General features: G+C 49.5%; 1 protein-coding gene across 1 annotated transcript in view; it reads right to left on the bottom strand.

Moving 5' to 3' along the window:
- The window catches only part of il23r (interleukin 23 receptor), a 146793-nt gene that overhangs the window by 69528 nt on the left and 62595 nt on the right, over window positions 1-14670 (bottom strand). Inside the window, exon 9 of the mRNA XM_085982739.1 lies at window positions 874-1081. Within this exon, the coding sequence (XP_085838865.1) occupies window positions 874-1081 (208 nt within the window). The remainder of the gene's footprint in view (window positions 1-873; window positions 1082-14670) is intronic.

Below are 14670 nucleotides of genomic sequence, written 5' to 3'. Positions count from 1 at the left end.
TCACTCGGTTAATCCTGGGGATGAGGGGATGGACATATGAGGAGAGGTTGAGTAGATTGGGACTCTACTCATTGGAGTTCAGAAGAATGAGAGGCGATCTTATTGAAACATATAAGATTGTGAAGGGGTTGGATCGGGTGGATGCGGGGAGGATGTTCCCGATGATGGGTGAAACTAGAACTAGGGGGCATAGTCTTAGAATAAGGGGCTGCTCTTTCAAAACTGAGATGAGGAGGAACTACTTCACTCAGAGGGTGGTAGGTCCATGGAATATGCTGCCCCAAAAAGCTGTAGAAGCTACATCATTACATAAATTTAAAACAGAAATAGACAGTTTCCTAGAAGTAAAGGGAATTAAGGGTTACGGGGAGCGGGCAGGAATTTGGACATGAGTCTAGGTTCGGATCGGACATGGCCCTGTGGGTAGCGGAGCGGGCCCAGGGGCCGTGTAGCCTGATCCTGCTCCTATTTCGTGTGTCTAATTCTGTTAGATTCAGGAGATGGTTCTGTGATAGTAGATTGGCGGTTAGGATCAGATCAGCCATGATCTTATTGAATGGCGGAGCAGGCTCGAGGGGCCGATTGGCCTACTCCTGCTCCTATTTCTTATGTTCTTATGTTCTTTTGTAAATGCCTGCTAGTAGACGTTACAGATTTCCCAAATGTGACTCTAGCCTCTTGTTTTTGCTCTCCCTGCTGTGAGGTTGGCACCATCTCCGGTCAACACCTTCCTGTTCAATGTGGATCAATCTGAGAATTGAGTGGGTGTTGACAGGAAATATCAGTCCTTAGAATTTTTACAGATAAAACTGTTTTAATTTCCCTTTGTGAAGACTCAAAAAAGAAAGGTCTCCTGTAAATAATAGGAATTACTTGCTTCTCCTACGTGGAGTACTGCGGGTGTGGAGTTTCCCTTGGAGTTAAATGCAGTAACAAAGATGGTGCCTGGTGCACAGGGTGTTTGCCAGTTGTACTGGGTTTCTGATACATTATACACTCGGATGGTCTTTTCAAGTCCATTTTGTTGATAAAATAAATGATAACCGAAAATAATGCCCCTGGTTTCCTGAGGATGGAGAGGCTAGGAATGGAAAAAAAAAAAATTATATAGCAGAAATATCTCAGCAAAGAATATAATATTTTAGCTCCCTTAACCAGGGGTTACATTTCTAGAACACCTATGGTTCTCCGGGCATTTTCCCTCCCATAGAAACATAGAAGATAGGAGCAGGAGTAGGCCATTCGGCCCATCGAGCCTGCTCCACCATTCAATGCGATCATGGCTGATCATCCAAATTCAGTACCCTGTTCCTGCCTTCTCCCCATATCCCTTGATCCCTTTAGCCTTAAGAAATATATCTAACTCCTTCTTGAATATATTTAATGAATTGGCCTCAACTGCCTTGTTATCACCACTAATAATTGATGGAATAGATCAGTGAGGGAACCCATGTGCTCCTTCTCTAAATTCCAACTTCCGACCTTAAAAAGAGACAGAAAATCCAATTACTGCTGTTGATAAAGTGACTAAATGTAGAGGCTTAAACATAGTATTCTGATTGCTGCACTTGAAAGATTACACTGCGTGCATGTGCAAGGGGAGACACTTCAAGAATATACGCAGCTTTTTAAAAAATGTCAGCACTCAATGGGGATGATTTTTGTGCGACCATTTCCATTGGGTGGGAGGCGGGTGAAGCAAGTCCAATGGAAGTGGTCCGAGGCCCGATCAATTTTCATTCTCGAGCCTTATTGCCATTCCGTCTGCAAGCTGCTTGCACGTTTGGAACAGCTTACTGATGGGAGGGGGCCAAAAATCATGGTGGCTGCACCGCAGAGCCCAGCCAGTCTAAATAAGTTAAAGAGTGGAGGGATGGGATCCTGGGAGAGGGCAGTGGAGGATCGGGCTTCGCAGGGGTCCATTTTTGTGGGGTCCGCATTAATACTCATCCTGACCCCCAAAAAATCATTTACAAATCTGTCTTTCCCCTTTTTCTGAGCAGCCTATAGGGGTCCCTTTAAAGACCACTCATTAGGCCACTCAATTACAAGTATCAATGAGCAGAGTGTGTGCGGCCCACGCTCCATCCATTGGTACTTCAAAATTGCATCAGGGTCCTATTGACATTGGAGCAGCCCGATTTGCATGGGTTAATTAGGCTCCTACATGTTTCCAACAGATGCTTGGGCTGCTTAATTGCAAGGCCCCAGCCAAAATGGCACAGACCCGGATATAGGCTGGAAGGAGGTGGCAAGCCCTGTGCTGCTATTTTGATTGCGCTACCGCACTGTTCCTCCCCGGCGGAAGAGATTAAAATTGGCCCTGTGTGGAAGCCATGCTCATCCTGATCCCTACCCTCTATCCCGTGCCAATTCAATTTTGAACTGGGCAAAAGATAGTGGCCTAGAAATTCATTGACGCCACTTTTGGGGCGCTAAAGTGGGGCGTCCGCTAAAGTTTTGTACCCGGACAATGGCAAGAAGGCGACGGTCCGCGTCTACAGGAGAGCCTGGAGGCATGTCGCCAGCAAGCTGTCAGCCAACAGCGACGTCCCCAGGACCGGTGCCCAATGCCGCAAAAAGATAAATGACCTCACACGCATTGTCAGGGTGAGTACCCTTTCCAATGACCTCCTCATCCTTGCATGTGCACCTCACATTATGGGCAAAGAGACCTGAAAGCTCTAATGGCCAGCCTTCATCCAGCAGCTATGGCACAGGCATGAGCATCAATTGCACATTCTGCACTGAACACACTGGCCAAGCTATTCCACCATGGGAGGCAGTGCACACCAGATCATGGCGACACACTGGCCAAGCTATTCCACCATGGGAGGCAGTGCACACCAGATCATGGCGACACACTGGCCAGGCTATTCCACCATGGGAGGCAGTGCACACAAGATCACAGCGACACACTGTACTTAGAGGCCGTCCTTTCTCTTGCAGGCCAAGCTGGCGAATAATCGCAGGAGCCGGACTGCGACCGGGGGAGGACGACCCCATATCCAGCCACTCACCGACCTGCAACATCGCGTGGAGCGCCTCATGGGTCGCCGGGTGATTGGGCCCGTTGCATGTGGAGATGCCGACCCTGTTCTGGGAAGCAATGGTAAGGACATCACCTTTTGCACCTCTCTCGTCCCACTTGCGCATCAGATCTACATCCTTTGCCACTGTCCGACCAATGCGCTGAATGCCACCACTCATGCATCCCACACTGACGCCCTCTCCTCACTCTAAAGCTACTCTTGTGCCTTCCTGCTTTCAGATGGTCAAGAGGAGGTCCCTCAACTTGCCAGTGACAGACCCTCCGAGGAGGAGGAGTAAGAGGAAGGCGGCCCATCAGGGGAACCCTCAGCCACGGCCACCCAGGCCAATGTAGGGGACACGTCTTCCCTGGAGGGCAGCGTGGCGGAAGTGTCGAAGGGGAGGGGAGCTCCTGGGACCTGCGTGCTGCAGAAAGGCGGGAGGGGGGTGGAAGCTCGGCGGCCTTCTCCCCAGAGGGGGGATGCGTCGGAGGGGAGTCCAATTGCTGGGCCCAGCGGCCTCCAGCAACGCAGGAAGGGTCGGCCAGCTCGGCGGCCTTCTCCCCAGAGGGAGAATCCGGCCTCCAGTCAGGAGATGCTCTTCGCCGAGGAGATGGAAGGCCTCCAAGACTTGGCCGCGGACTCGGAGCGCCGGCACACGGAGCTCATGGCGGCAGTGTCACGGTTGCCTGAGTCCATCGATTCCCTCTCTCGGAGTGTGGCCGAGTTCGGGCCATTAGAGGCCACCAGTCGGGCGGAATACCGGGCAGATCTTGCAGCGACTGGCCAGGTGATTAGTGGTGCCGTCCAGTCACTGGCTGCTCTGCTGCGGGCAGTGAACAGGTCAACATGGGCACTCACTGCTGCCACACTCGCTGTGTCAGCCAGGCATCGCCAGGGCACCCGGTGCGCTGCAGCAGCACATCGGTCTGTCCCTCGGCAGATTGGTGCGCATGCTGCAGTGCTGGCCCGGGCGAGTGCCAGTGTCTCAGGCGACCAGCGAGCGCCTGCCATCCGCCAGCTTGCCGCCATTCCTCCAGCCGCCACTGCCACTCCCCCAGTGGAGCTGCCAGGAGCTGCTGCAGCGACTGATGCTGGCCAGCCACAGCTGCAGCAATCAACAGCCGGCCGCTCGACGCCCAGACCTCGACTAGGCCGACCCCCAAGGGCATCTGCCGTCACGACATGTGCCCCTCAGGAGCCTGCCCCCAGCCTTGCAGCAGCCAATGGCCTTACTTTGAGGCGGAGCAGCAGGGCGGGCAGTGGCCACCCAAAGATGGCCAAGGCATCGCACTAGCGGGCCAAATATTCGAATGTGTGGCCATTTGTGTTTGTTTCTTGAGGCCGAGAATTGGATGTTAGTTTTTTGAAGGCCGATGATGTGATGTTTGTTTTGGACGAAGGCCGACAATGACGGCCATTTTAGTTGCCCTATTTTGTTAATCCTCCCCAGGTTGTGGGAGCGAGTAATGTGTTGGAGTGTTTTTTGGGGGTTTCCTCAGTTTTTGGTTTTCATGTGGGAAGGGCCCAGAGTTTGTACAATAAAGCATTTTATTTATTCACATTGTCCATGTTTGATCTTTGAAGTGTTTGTTGCCTTAACCGGCTGAGGGCTTGCGGAGCAGCTGCAATCATGTTCTATCATTGGCACAAGCCATTCCCTGACAGGGGGCCTAGAAGTGACGTTCAATAAGCCGACGACGGGCGGCCCTTGGACCTTGTGCGTCCCTCCTGGGCTGGTACTCCTCGTCCTTGTCGTCCTCATGCTCCTCCTCCTGAGGTGGTGGTCCAACGTGAGGTGGCAGTGCCTGAGTCCTGCGGATAGCCAGGTTGTGCAGCATGCAGCAAATGACGACGAATTGGGAGACTCGATCCTGCGAATACTGGAGGGCTCCCCTGGAGCGATCGAGACAGCGGAACCGTTGCTTGAGCACGCCGATTGTTTGTTCTATGAGGTTCCTCGTCGCTTGATGGCTCTCGTTGTATGCCTCTTCAGCAGGGGTCGTGGGCGCGCGGAGCGGGGTCATGAGCCAGGTACACAAAGGATAGCCTTTGTCCCCGATAAGCCATCCTCTTGGGGGAGGCTGTGCCTGGAACATGTCAGCCACAGTTGTCTGTCGCAGGATAAAGGCATCGTGGCTGCTGCCTGGAAAGCGGGCATTGACAGCTAGGATGCGCTGCCTGTGCTCACACACCAGCTGTACATTGAGGGAATGGTAGCCCTTCCGGTTGCGGTAATCCTCGGCATGCTCAAGAGGTGCCCGCAAAGCCACATGCGTGCAGTCAATGGCACCCTGCACCATGGGGAAGCCCGCTATTCTTGCAAACCCCACTGCACGCTGCTGCTGCTTGTCCAGGGTCATGGGGAAGGAGATGAATTGATGTCTCCTTCTGAAAAGGGCTTCGGTCACCTGGCGGATGCAGCAATGCATGGCGAACTGGGAGATGTTAGCGATGTCCCCAGTAGCGGATTGGAAGGAGCCGGAGGCATAGAAGTTGAGAGCCACCGTCACCTTCACTGCCACCGACAGAGACGTCCTGCGCATCAGCTGTGGCTGCAGGTCTCTCTGAAGCAGCCGGCAGATGTCTGCAACCACCTCCCTTCGGAATCGCAGCCTCCTAACACACATCGCGGCAGACATGGTCAGATAGGAGGTCTGCTGGCGGTATACCCTGCGTGGGTAAGGCCTCAGTTGGCGACGCCTGTTGCCCCCTCTGCGTCTAGCCAGGGCTGCCACTCTCTCACGGCGTCTGTAAGCCCTTCTGGCATAAGGCTGAAATTCAGCGTTGCCACCCAATGCAGCCCCCATTATATGCTGGCAAACACTGAGCTCTGAATGAAGGCTAAGATAATTGGTAAGCTCTGGCCTGAGCCAAAAATACCTGTCCAAGTGTTGGTCCAAACCAGTAAACTCTCCTCCTTGGTCTCTGTCCAAAAAACCGTTGCACAAGAGTGAATGCTGCAAAATGGCTGGCCTTTATACTGCTGGGTAAGTGCCCTTTAATTAGCGCTCCCCCCGGCCCGGCTGGCCTGTGTACCGTTCCACTTCACAGTCGCTCGGGACGCCCGGCGCACAATGGGCCGGCGCGAGTGAAGTTCCGGTTTGGGGCGCACAAAGGGCGTTGCACTATTATATGACGTCATGATCTGCGCGCGCAGCAGGGCGCGCGCTAAGACTTTGCGCCGGCGCTAAATGTGTCCTGAAGTTGGGGAGAGGCGCAGATCGCGCTGCGCCCGGGCGATAAGCGCCTAGCGCTCGAGATCTACTCCCCCTAAGGCGCTAACGGCTGGCGCGCCCAACTGAATTTCTAGGCCTGTGAGCCTACCACCTTCAAGAGAGGAAGTGAGAAAGGGAAGGGGGAAATCAAAATCAAATTGTAATTGTAATCACACAGCCTGTCACAAGAGGGAGCTATCACAAATCTAGTCAACAAATAGGTTATCAGCAGTCTTTGTCTGAGTTCATACACTTGTTCCACAGGATGTCAGCAAGTACAATAGTACAATAATACAATGGATCCTTTGACTCATTGTCTATATTGAAATGTTACCCCCTCTCCTCATGCCAATCCAGCTGCAGAAAACTTACTGATGTGCAAAACTAATATCAGACCAGATACCAATATTTTCACTATCAAATATAATTAAACCGTTCTTAGCCAACGCTACTAAAACCATCATCACTCCCACAAATACACTGCAAAAGATAGTCCAGATTGTAAACTTTTGGTGGTCTGAATTTACCTGGCATGTTAATCATAAAATGTTCACAGACTTCTGTTACAACTTGTGAAGGGATTTTTTTTTAAAAATTAGTTTCTTTTGGTGAATTTTATTGGCCCGTATTTTCCGAGGCCTGCGATCTAGAAAAATCTGCGCCCTTACCTGAGGGCTCCTGGGACGCACACGCTTCCGCTCCTGGGCCTCACCAAACTTGAAGTGCGCAGCATCCACGTATCCCAGAGGCGCATGTAGTTCGCAGCATCCCTGGAATCATGTGGGCCATGGGGAGCCAATCACAGAAGGGAATCTCCCTTCATACATTTGACTATGAATGGAGATCACCCCCAAAACATAGTAAAACTTTAAATAAATTTTTTTTTTAAATCACATTTTTAAAATGACTTGAAATTACAATAAATTATTTTAAACAAAAATTTAATTAAAAAAAAAAATAATTCAAGTTTTTTATGGGGCTAAAAATAAACTTACCATTTTTAAAAGTATTTTTAAATGATAAATCAGTGAAATTTTTTTTTTTTTACTTTTTTCAACTCTTATCCTGGTAAAAACAGGTCTTACGCCTGCTTTTACCAGGCGTAAGAATTGTAAGGGTTTTCTGCGGGCGGAGGGTCTCCAAAAAGCAGAACTATCGGCCCGCAAAGGCCCTTCTCCCGGGCAGCCGGAGGATCTGTCAAGACCATTCTTGACAGATCGGAAATGCCGGTTTCCAGCGCATGCGCTGTGCATGCCTGAAACCTGCATTTCCGATGTTCCTATGGGTGGGTACACAGCGCGTACCCACCCGTAGGGATCGGAATATCTGAGCCAATGTGTTTAAAGATGCGAGGGATGTTACTCAAAGGACATCAAGAGCTGCCAGGGTCAGGTATAGCACCAGCTAGATGCAACGTAAAACTTCTTATACCTCAAGAACGTGCCTTAAACCAAACCTTAGAAAAGGTCCTCCTACTGCAACAGTGTAAATGTTTCCATTTCACTGTTAACCATATGCACAACCTCTCTAAGTGAGAATGCTGATTTGGTGCTGAGGTTTATCTTCAAATGGAATAGAGGGGAAGAAGAACCTTGGTGTGCAGTGCAAGCAGATAAAGCCATAAAAATGGCAAGTAGAATCCTTGGTTTTGTGTCTAGAACCACAGGATAACAAAACTAGGCAATAATGTTAGACCTGTACACGACCTTAGTTAGGTTGCAGCTGGAGTATTCTGTGCAGTTTTGGGCACTTCATTACAGAAAGGATATAAAAGCAATGGAAAAGGGTGAAATGTGATTCATCAGGGTGGTACCATGGATGAGGGGTTTTAGTTATCAAGGAGGTCTTGAGAAGCTGTTTTTTACTAGAGCTGAGAAGGTGATGGAGGTCTTCAAGATTATGAAGGGTTGTGCTAAGGTAAGGAATGAAGTATTGTTTCCACTGGTTGGTGAGACGGTCACGCACAGCTGGTGAGCCGGCTTTTAAATAGAAAAACCGCGCATGCATGGAATTCTGAATGGCCCACACAGCTCCTTTAAAGGGGCCGCGCAGGCCCCCAAAAATTAGAGGGAATATTGGTCACGAGGGGGCACAAATTTAAGATATTTAACATGGGAACAGGAGTAGGCCATTTAGCCCCTTGAGCCTGTTCCGCCATTCAATGAGATCATGACTGATCTGTGACCTAACTCCATGGGGGTGATTTTGCCAATGGGGGTGCGTTGGAGGCGGGACTGCTGTTTGTCGGGTTTTAGTCCTGCCTCCATTGACATTAGGCCAATCTGTGCTATTTTCCCTTGATTGACCTTGTTAAACCTGCCCAGTGGGCTTAGCAAGCCAATTAAGGGAAAGCTGGTGACAGAGAACGTCAGCGTATGACGTTTCATCTGTCAAAATTTTTTGACAGATGAATTGTCATCATTTGACAGCTTTAAGAAGCTGTCAAACACTGACTATTATGTCCGTGTGTAATTGAGACACGGACTGCAGGAGTTGGTTACAACAGGTGTTTACTGAGTGGAGACAAAACTGGAACTACTATGCAAAGTTACTACACAGGCTTATATACAGGGGTGGTCACTACTGGTACTGCAGTATACAGGGGCTGCAGAATATAGTTCCTTCTGCAAAGTACATACACTACAATTCCTCCCCTTTTAGCTAAACAGTACATAACATTCGATTAATAATTAAATAACATATTTACAATTACAGTTGCTATATACATCAGCTGAAGTTAAACAATTATAAGTTCAGTCTTTGAGGAGGCTTCCTTATTCTGTCTGGATAACGCCTCTTTGGGGTATCAGGTTCTTCCGGCAAAGTTGATTCGGAATCAACGTCGTTGTTTGGTTCGTCTGCTTCCAATATCACCGATTCTGAGGTAGATGCAATTGGTACTTCGGTTTCATCACCAGGTGTATCGGATCGTGGTGTGGAATTGACGTTTTCCAGTGACTCTAGAATCTGGTCAGCATGGCGTCTTACAATGCTCTCTCCAACGTCCACGGTATACATTAGAGGTCCTTGCCGTGTGCAGATCGTTCCTGGCTGCCATTTCTCTGTGCGGTAGTCCCAGGCCAAAACTGGTTGACCTATCTTAAAACTCCTGGTCGGCCTTTCATTCATATTCTGAAACTGCCTGTTCTCCACATCTCTTCTGATGTTTGGCTTAACCGAATCCAAGCGGCATCGTAGTCTTCGATTGAAGAACATCATGGCTTGAGTTTGGTTGGTAACCGCATGTGTCGCATTCCGGTAGGCAAACAAGAAGTTATCCACCTTGTGTTGTAGGGGTATGTCTTCATTACACATTGCCTTGATAGCCTTCTTGAATGTTTGAACGAACCTCTCAGCCAGTCCATTGGTGGCTGGATGATATGGGGCGGATGTGTAATGCTTAAAACCATTGTTCTTTAAGAACCTCCGGAACTCTTCAGACACAAACTGTGGCCCATTGTCAGAGCAAATCTGTTCAGGCAGCCCATTTCAGGCGAATATGGTTCGTAAGACTGTGATAGTTTTTTCTGTGGTGGTTCAGGACATTTTTATTACCTCTGGCCACTTTGAATGTGCATCCACCGCAATTAAAAACATCGAGTCCATAAATGGACCAGCAAAATCAATGTGCACCCTTTGCCATGGAGATGAGGGCCACTCCCATGGATGTAGAGGGGCTTGTGGTGGGGCGTTTTGGACCTTCTGGCATCCTGTACAGCTCTTGGTCATCTCTTCGATTTCTCTATCGATTCTCGGCCACCACACAAACGCTCTGGCTAAGTTCTTCATTTTTACCCCTCCCAGATGACCCTCATGAAGCTCATTGAGCACTCTATCCTTCAATTTGGGTGGAATTACTACTATGGATCCACACATCAAGGTTCCTCTGCACACTGACAGCTGTTCTCTTCTTGGCGAGAATGCTGGCAACAGTGGTTCGCCATGTGCTGGCCATCCCTTCACCGTTAAATCATAGACCCTGGAGAGTGTCGGGTCATTTCGTGTTTCCTTTTCTATGTTTGCATTCGTCACAGGTAGACATTCGACTATGGTCGAGTGGAATATCTCCACAGGATCCACTGCAGGTGTTTCTTCCACCGTCGGCAACGGTAGACGCGACAATCCATCAGCATTCCCATGCTGTTTAGTTCCTTTGTACTCTATGTCATATTGGTGTGCCCCTAGGAAAAGGGACCACCTCTGTAGCCGTTGTGCGGTCATTATCGGTACGCCCTTCTGAGGGTTGAAAATGGAGACAAGAGGTTGATGATCAGTAAGTAGAGTAAATTTCTGACTGTGCAGGTAGTGATTGAACTTCTTCACCCCCCACACCAGGCTGAGGGCCTCTCTGTCAATCTGGGCGTAGTTACGCTCGGCTGAAGTTAACGAGCGTGACGCAAAAGCTATCGGCCTCTCTGAGCCATCAAGGAATTTATGTGACAGTACCGCTCCAATGCCGTAGGGAGACGCATCACACGCCAGTCTTATCGGTAGTGATGGGTTGTAGTGAGCCAATACTTCTCTTGAAGTGATTAGGTCTTTACTCTTCTGAAAGGCCCGCTTACATTCATCGCTCCATTTCCATGCTACTCCAGTTTGTAGTAGGGCGTTCAGTGGGTGCAGAATTGTGGACAAATTCGGCAAAAACTTATGGTAGTAATTCACCAATCCGAGGAATGGCCTCAGTTGCGACACATTTTCAGGCGCTGGAGCCTTAACTACCGCTTCAATTTTGTCAGGGGACTTATGTAACCCCTCTTCATCAATCACGTGGCCACAATACGATATCTGTTTCTTAAAAAACTCGCACTTGGGGCGATTGGCTCGTAGCCCATGTTCTCTTAGTCTAGTGAGCACCTGCTCTAGGTTGGCAAGGTGTTCACTGTCATCTTCACCTGTCACTAGGATGTCGTCCAAGTAACACTGAGTCCCCGGAATCCCTTGCAGGACTTGTTCCATCGCTCTTTGCCATTTCGCCGGAGCTGATGCTACTCCAAATACCAGTCGATTATACTGGTAAAGACCTTTGTGAGTGTTTATCGTGAGATACTTCCTAGAGGATTCTTCAACCTCCATCTGCAAATATGCTTGTGCTAGGTCAATTTTTGTAAAACGCTTCCCTCCAGATAGTGAGGCGAAAATATCTTCTATCCTCGGGAGAGGATACTGCACCATGTGAAGGACTGGGTTCACCGTCACCTTGAAGTCCCCACAGATGCGGACCTTCCTTGGCTCCTCAGACTTATTATTTAACGTTTTCTTCATGACAGGAACGATGGGTGTCACCCACTCGCTCCAGTCTACCTTAGATAACACACCTGCATTCTCCAGATTCTCCAGCTCTGCCTCGACGGCTGGACGAATTGCATATGGTACCGGTCTTGCTTTGAAAAACTTGGGAATTGCATTATCTTCTATTTTTATCGAGGCGGTTACGCCTTTAAGAGTTCCCAGTTCTTGTTGAAATACCTCTTTGGCGTTAGCTAAGATTTTTGACAATCGTCCAGGTGTGACGTCATCATCCTTTTTACCAGCCACAGTCAGTGCCTGAATGGAGTGCCAGTCTAAACTTATCTTTCTGATCCATTCACGTCCCAATAACGGTGGTCCACCATCTTGCAGTATGTACAGATACAATTTCTGTATTTCCTTGCCGTTGTATTCGACAGGCACCCTTATTTTCCCTCTGGGGTATACTTTCTGCCCCGTATACGTCTTCAAGACAATGGATGTGTCTTTCAAGGGTATGTGTGAGAATAGCCGCTCGTAGTCTCGTCGATTCATGACGGTCAGGGCTGATCCTGTATCCAATTCCATTTTGACTTGGGACCCTGCTATCGTGAGGGTGACCCAAATGGTTCGGTGATCCTCTTTTGCGATTACGTTGTGAAGTTTGAGACAGCTTAGTCTCTTGTTCCCGGAATCACTATCGCTCTTCTGGTCTTCGGAACTACTGTCCGTCATCTTTTGTACTTTCCTGTACTGTTCCTTAGTAGCCTTTTTGTTGTCATTAGTCTTCTTCCCAGACCTGCAAACTCGTGCAATGTGTCCCATCTTTCCACATTGCCTGCATATTTTGTCCTTGGACCAGCAGTCCTTCTGGTCATGGGTTGTTCTGCCGCAGCGATAACATTGTTCAAATCCCCATGTCATTTCATGGGTGCCGTATTCCTGTGGCTTTTGCTGTATTTCTGCAGCTCCCCTTGCTGCTGCTTCGTACGATGCTGCCATGCTGAAAGCCTTATCTAGCATCAGCTCCTTCTCTGAGAGCAACCTCTTCTGGGTTCCTTCACTCAGGAGTCCACAGACAAATTTGTCCCGTAGGGTATCTGCCAGTCCTGCTCCGAACTGGCAGTGCTTTGATAGCTTGCGTAGTTCCGTAAGGTAATCAGCATTGCTCTCCTCTTTATGCTGATTTCTCTTGTGGAATTTAAATCTTTCTGCTATCAGCAGCGGTGTAGGATTTAGGTGTTCCTGTAGGATATCAACAATTTCGTTAAAACTCTTCACCATCGGTTTGGCTGGAGTGATCAGGTTCCGCAATAGGCCGTACGTTCTTGCGCCCATTAAGTTTAGTAGTACCGATGCCTTTTTCTCATCGGCTACTTCATTTGCCTTGCAATATACTTCGACTCTTTCCACATATGTGGTCCAGTCTTCTATTGCATTATCGAAGGCAGTGATATTGCCAGTCTTCGGCATCTTGGAAATCTAAGATGGCGCCTCCCGTGCTTTGCCTTCTTCCCCGATTGAACAACATGGCGCCTCCCGCGCTTTGCCTTCTTCCCCGCTGGATTAAGATGGCGCCTCCCGCGCTGTCTTCTCCGCTGCTGCTAGTGCTGTTGCTGGCGTTTTTATGCCTTGATGGCGACGCCCTATGGTCTTCGCGCACTTCCCCCCCGCGCTGCTGCTAACGCCGCTCTCAGCGGTCCCCGTGGCAAACTGCAGCTCCTCGCGTCTTTCTGCGCTTCTAATTTCTTTTATTTTCCCGTCGTCAGAGCAAACCCTCCGGGACACTTTCCTCCCTCTTCTCGGGTCTGTACGCTGCCCGGCTTCGTAGCACCGGCCGCGCCCTGTGTGCTCCACCCTCTCTCTCTCTCTCCTCTTCCCGACAACGCTGCTCGGCCCCGTTGAAAAGCCACCCGATCGAGCTCTAGCCCGCCGCAGCCCAGGAAGGATCAGTGTACTACCTGCCACCAGCCCGATTAGCTGGAACACCATAGACAGGATAACCAAGCCCCGCTCTCGACAGCCTCTCCTGCAAATCTTCAACTCCGATGAATCAGAGGCGGTTGTCCACGGTCGACGCCCGTTTCTTCTGTTTGTTTTTTCTTTTTTTTTTCTTTCTTCCTTCTGGCCTCGACCTCCAACAACTTCGCTTCAGGGATGGATCCCCATGAGGTGGTGCAGAACTGTAGGTAAGTTCAGATCTGCTCGTCACCAGTATTATGTCCATGTGTAATTGAGACACAGACTGCAGGAGTTGGTTACAACAGGTGTTTACTGAGTGGAGACAAAACTGGAACTACTATGCAAAGTTACTGTACAGGCTTATATACAGGGGTGGTCACTACTGGTACTGCAGTATACAGGGGCTGCAGAATATAGTTCCTTCTGCAAAGTACATACACTACACTGACATTCTCTGTTGTTTGGTGAGTTCTCGTACTCAAGACCTCATCAAACCTCTTTTCTGAGCAGAAATCAGATGGCAGTTGCATCAGAGAATGCAGCAGCCATTCTGTCATCTCTGCCGTGGAGATGCCGGAGCCTCCGGATCCCCAACGATTGAAGCCTGCAGGAAGAAACAAAGGTAAGAAAACTTTTTCTAACGCTTTTTACTCACCTCCCATACTTACCTCTCCACACTTGCACCCATCACTCACCTCCACAGCGCACTTTTTGGCACCTCCAACCCCCTCAGACCCACTGCTCACCTCGCTGACCCTGGCGGGGCTTCCTGACGTCAGGAAGCCCGCACTTCTGTTGGAAAAATGGGGATAATCCTCTTAACTGCCTGTTAACTACCTGTTAACAGGCAGTTAAGTGGCTGTAATCCCCTTCCCGCCTCGAGGAGACGGGACCCGGTGTGGCTCGGGTACCTGCCTCCTGGGAAGATGGCACGGAGGCGGGTTGGGGGCGGGATGGGTACCCGCCCCCAGATTCAGCCATTTTCCCGGCAGTTCCGTCTCCATACCCGCCTCCCCAGGGCTGGCAAAATCACCCCCCAAATACCCGCCTTTGCCCCATATCCCTTAATACCTTTGGTTAACAAAAATCTATCAATCTCCGATTTAAAATTAACAATTGACTCAGCATCAACTGCTGTTTACGGAAGAGAGTTCCAAACTTCTATCACTGTTTGCGTGTAGAAGTGTTTCCTAACTTCACTCCTGAAAAGCCTGGCTCTAACTTTTAGGCTC

This window comes from Somniosus microcephalus, chromosome 3, assembly GCF_052327205.1.
Source record: "Somniosus microcephalus isolate GS21.2 chromosome 3, FLI_Smic_1.0, whole genome shotgun sequence".
Taxonomy (NCBI): Eukaryota; Metazoa; Chordata; class Chondrichthyes; order Squaliformes; family Somniosidae; genus Somniosus; species Somniosus microcephalus.
The sequence above is the reverse complement of the archived record's forward strand: the minus strand, read 5'-3'. Positions and strand labels throughout refer to the sequence as shown.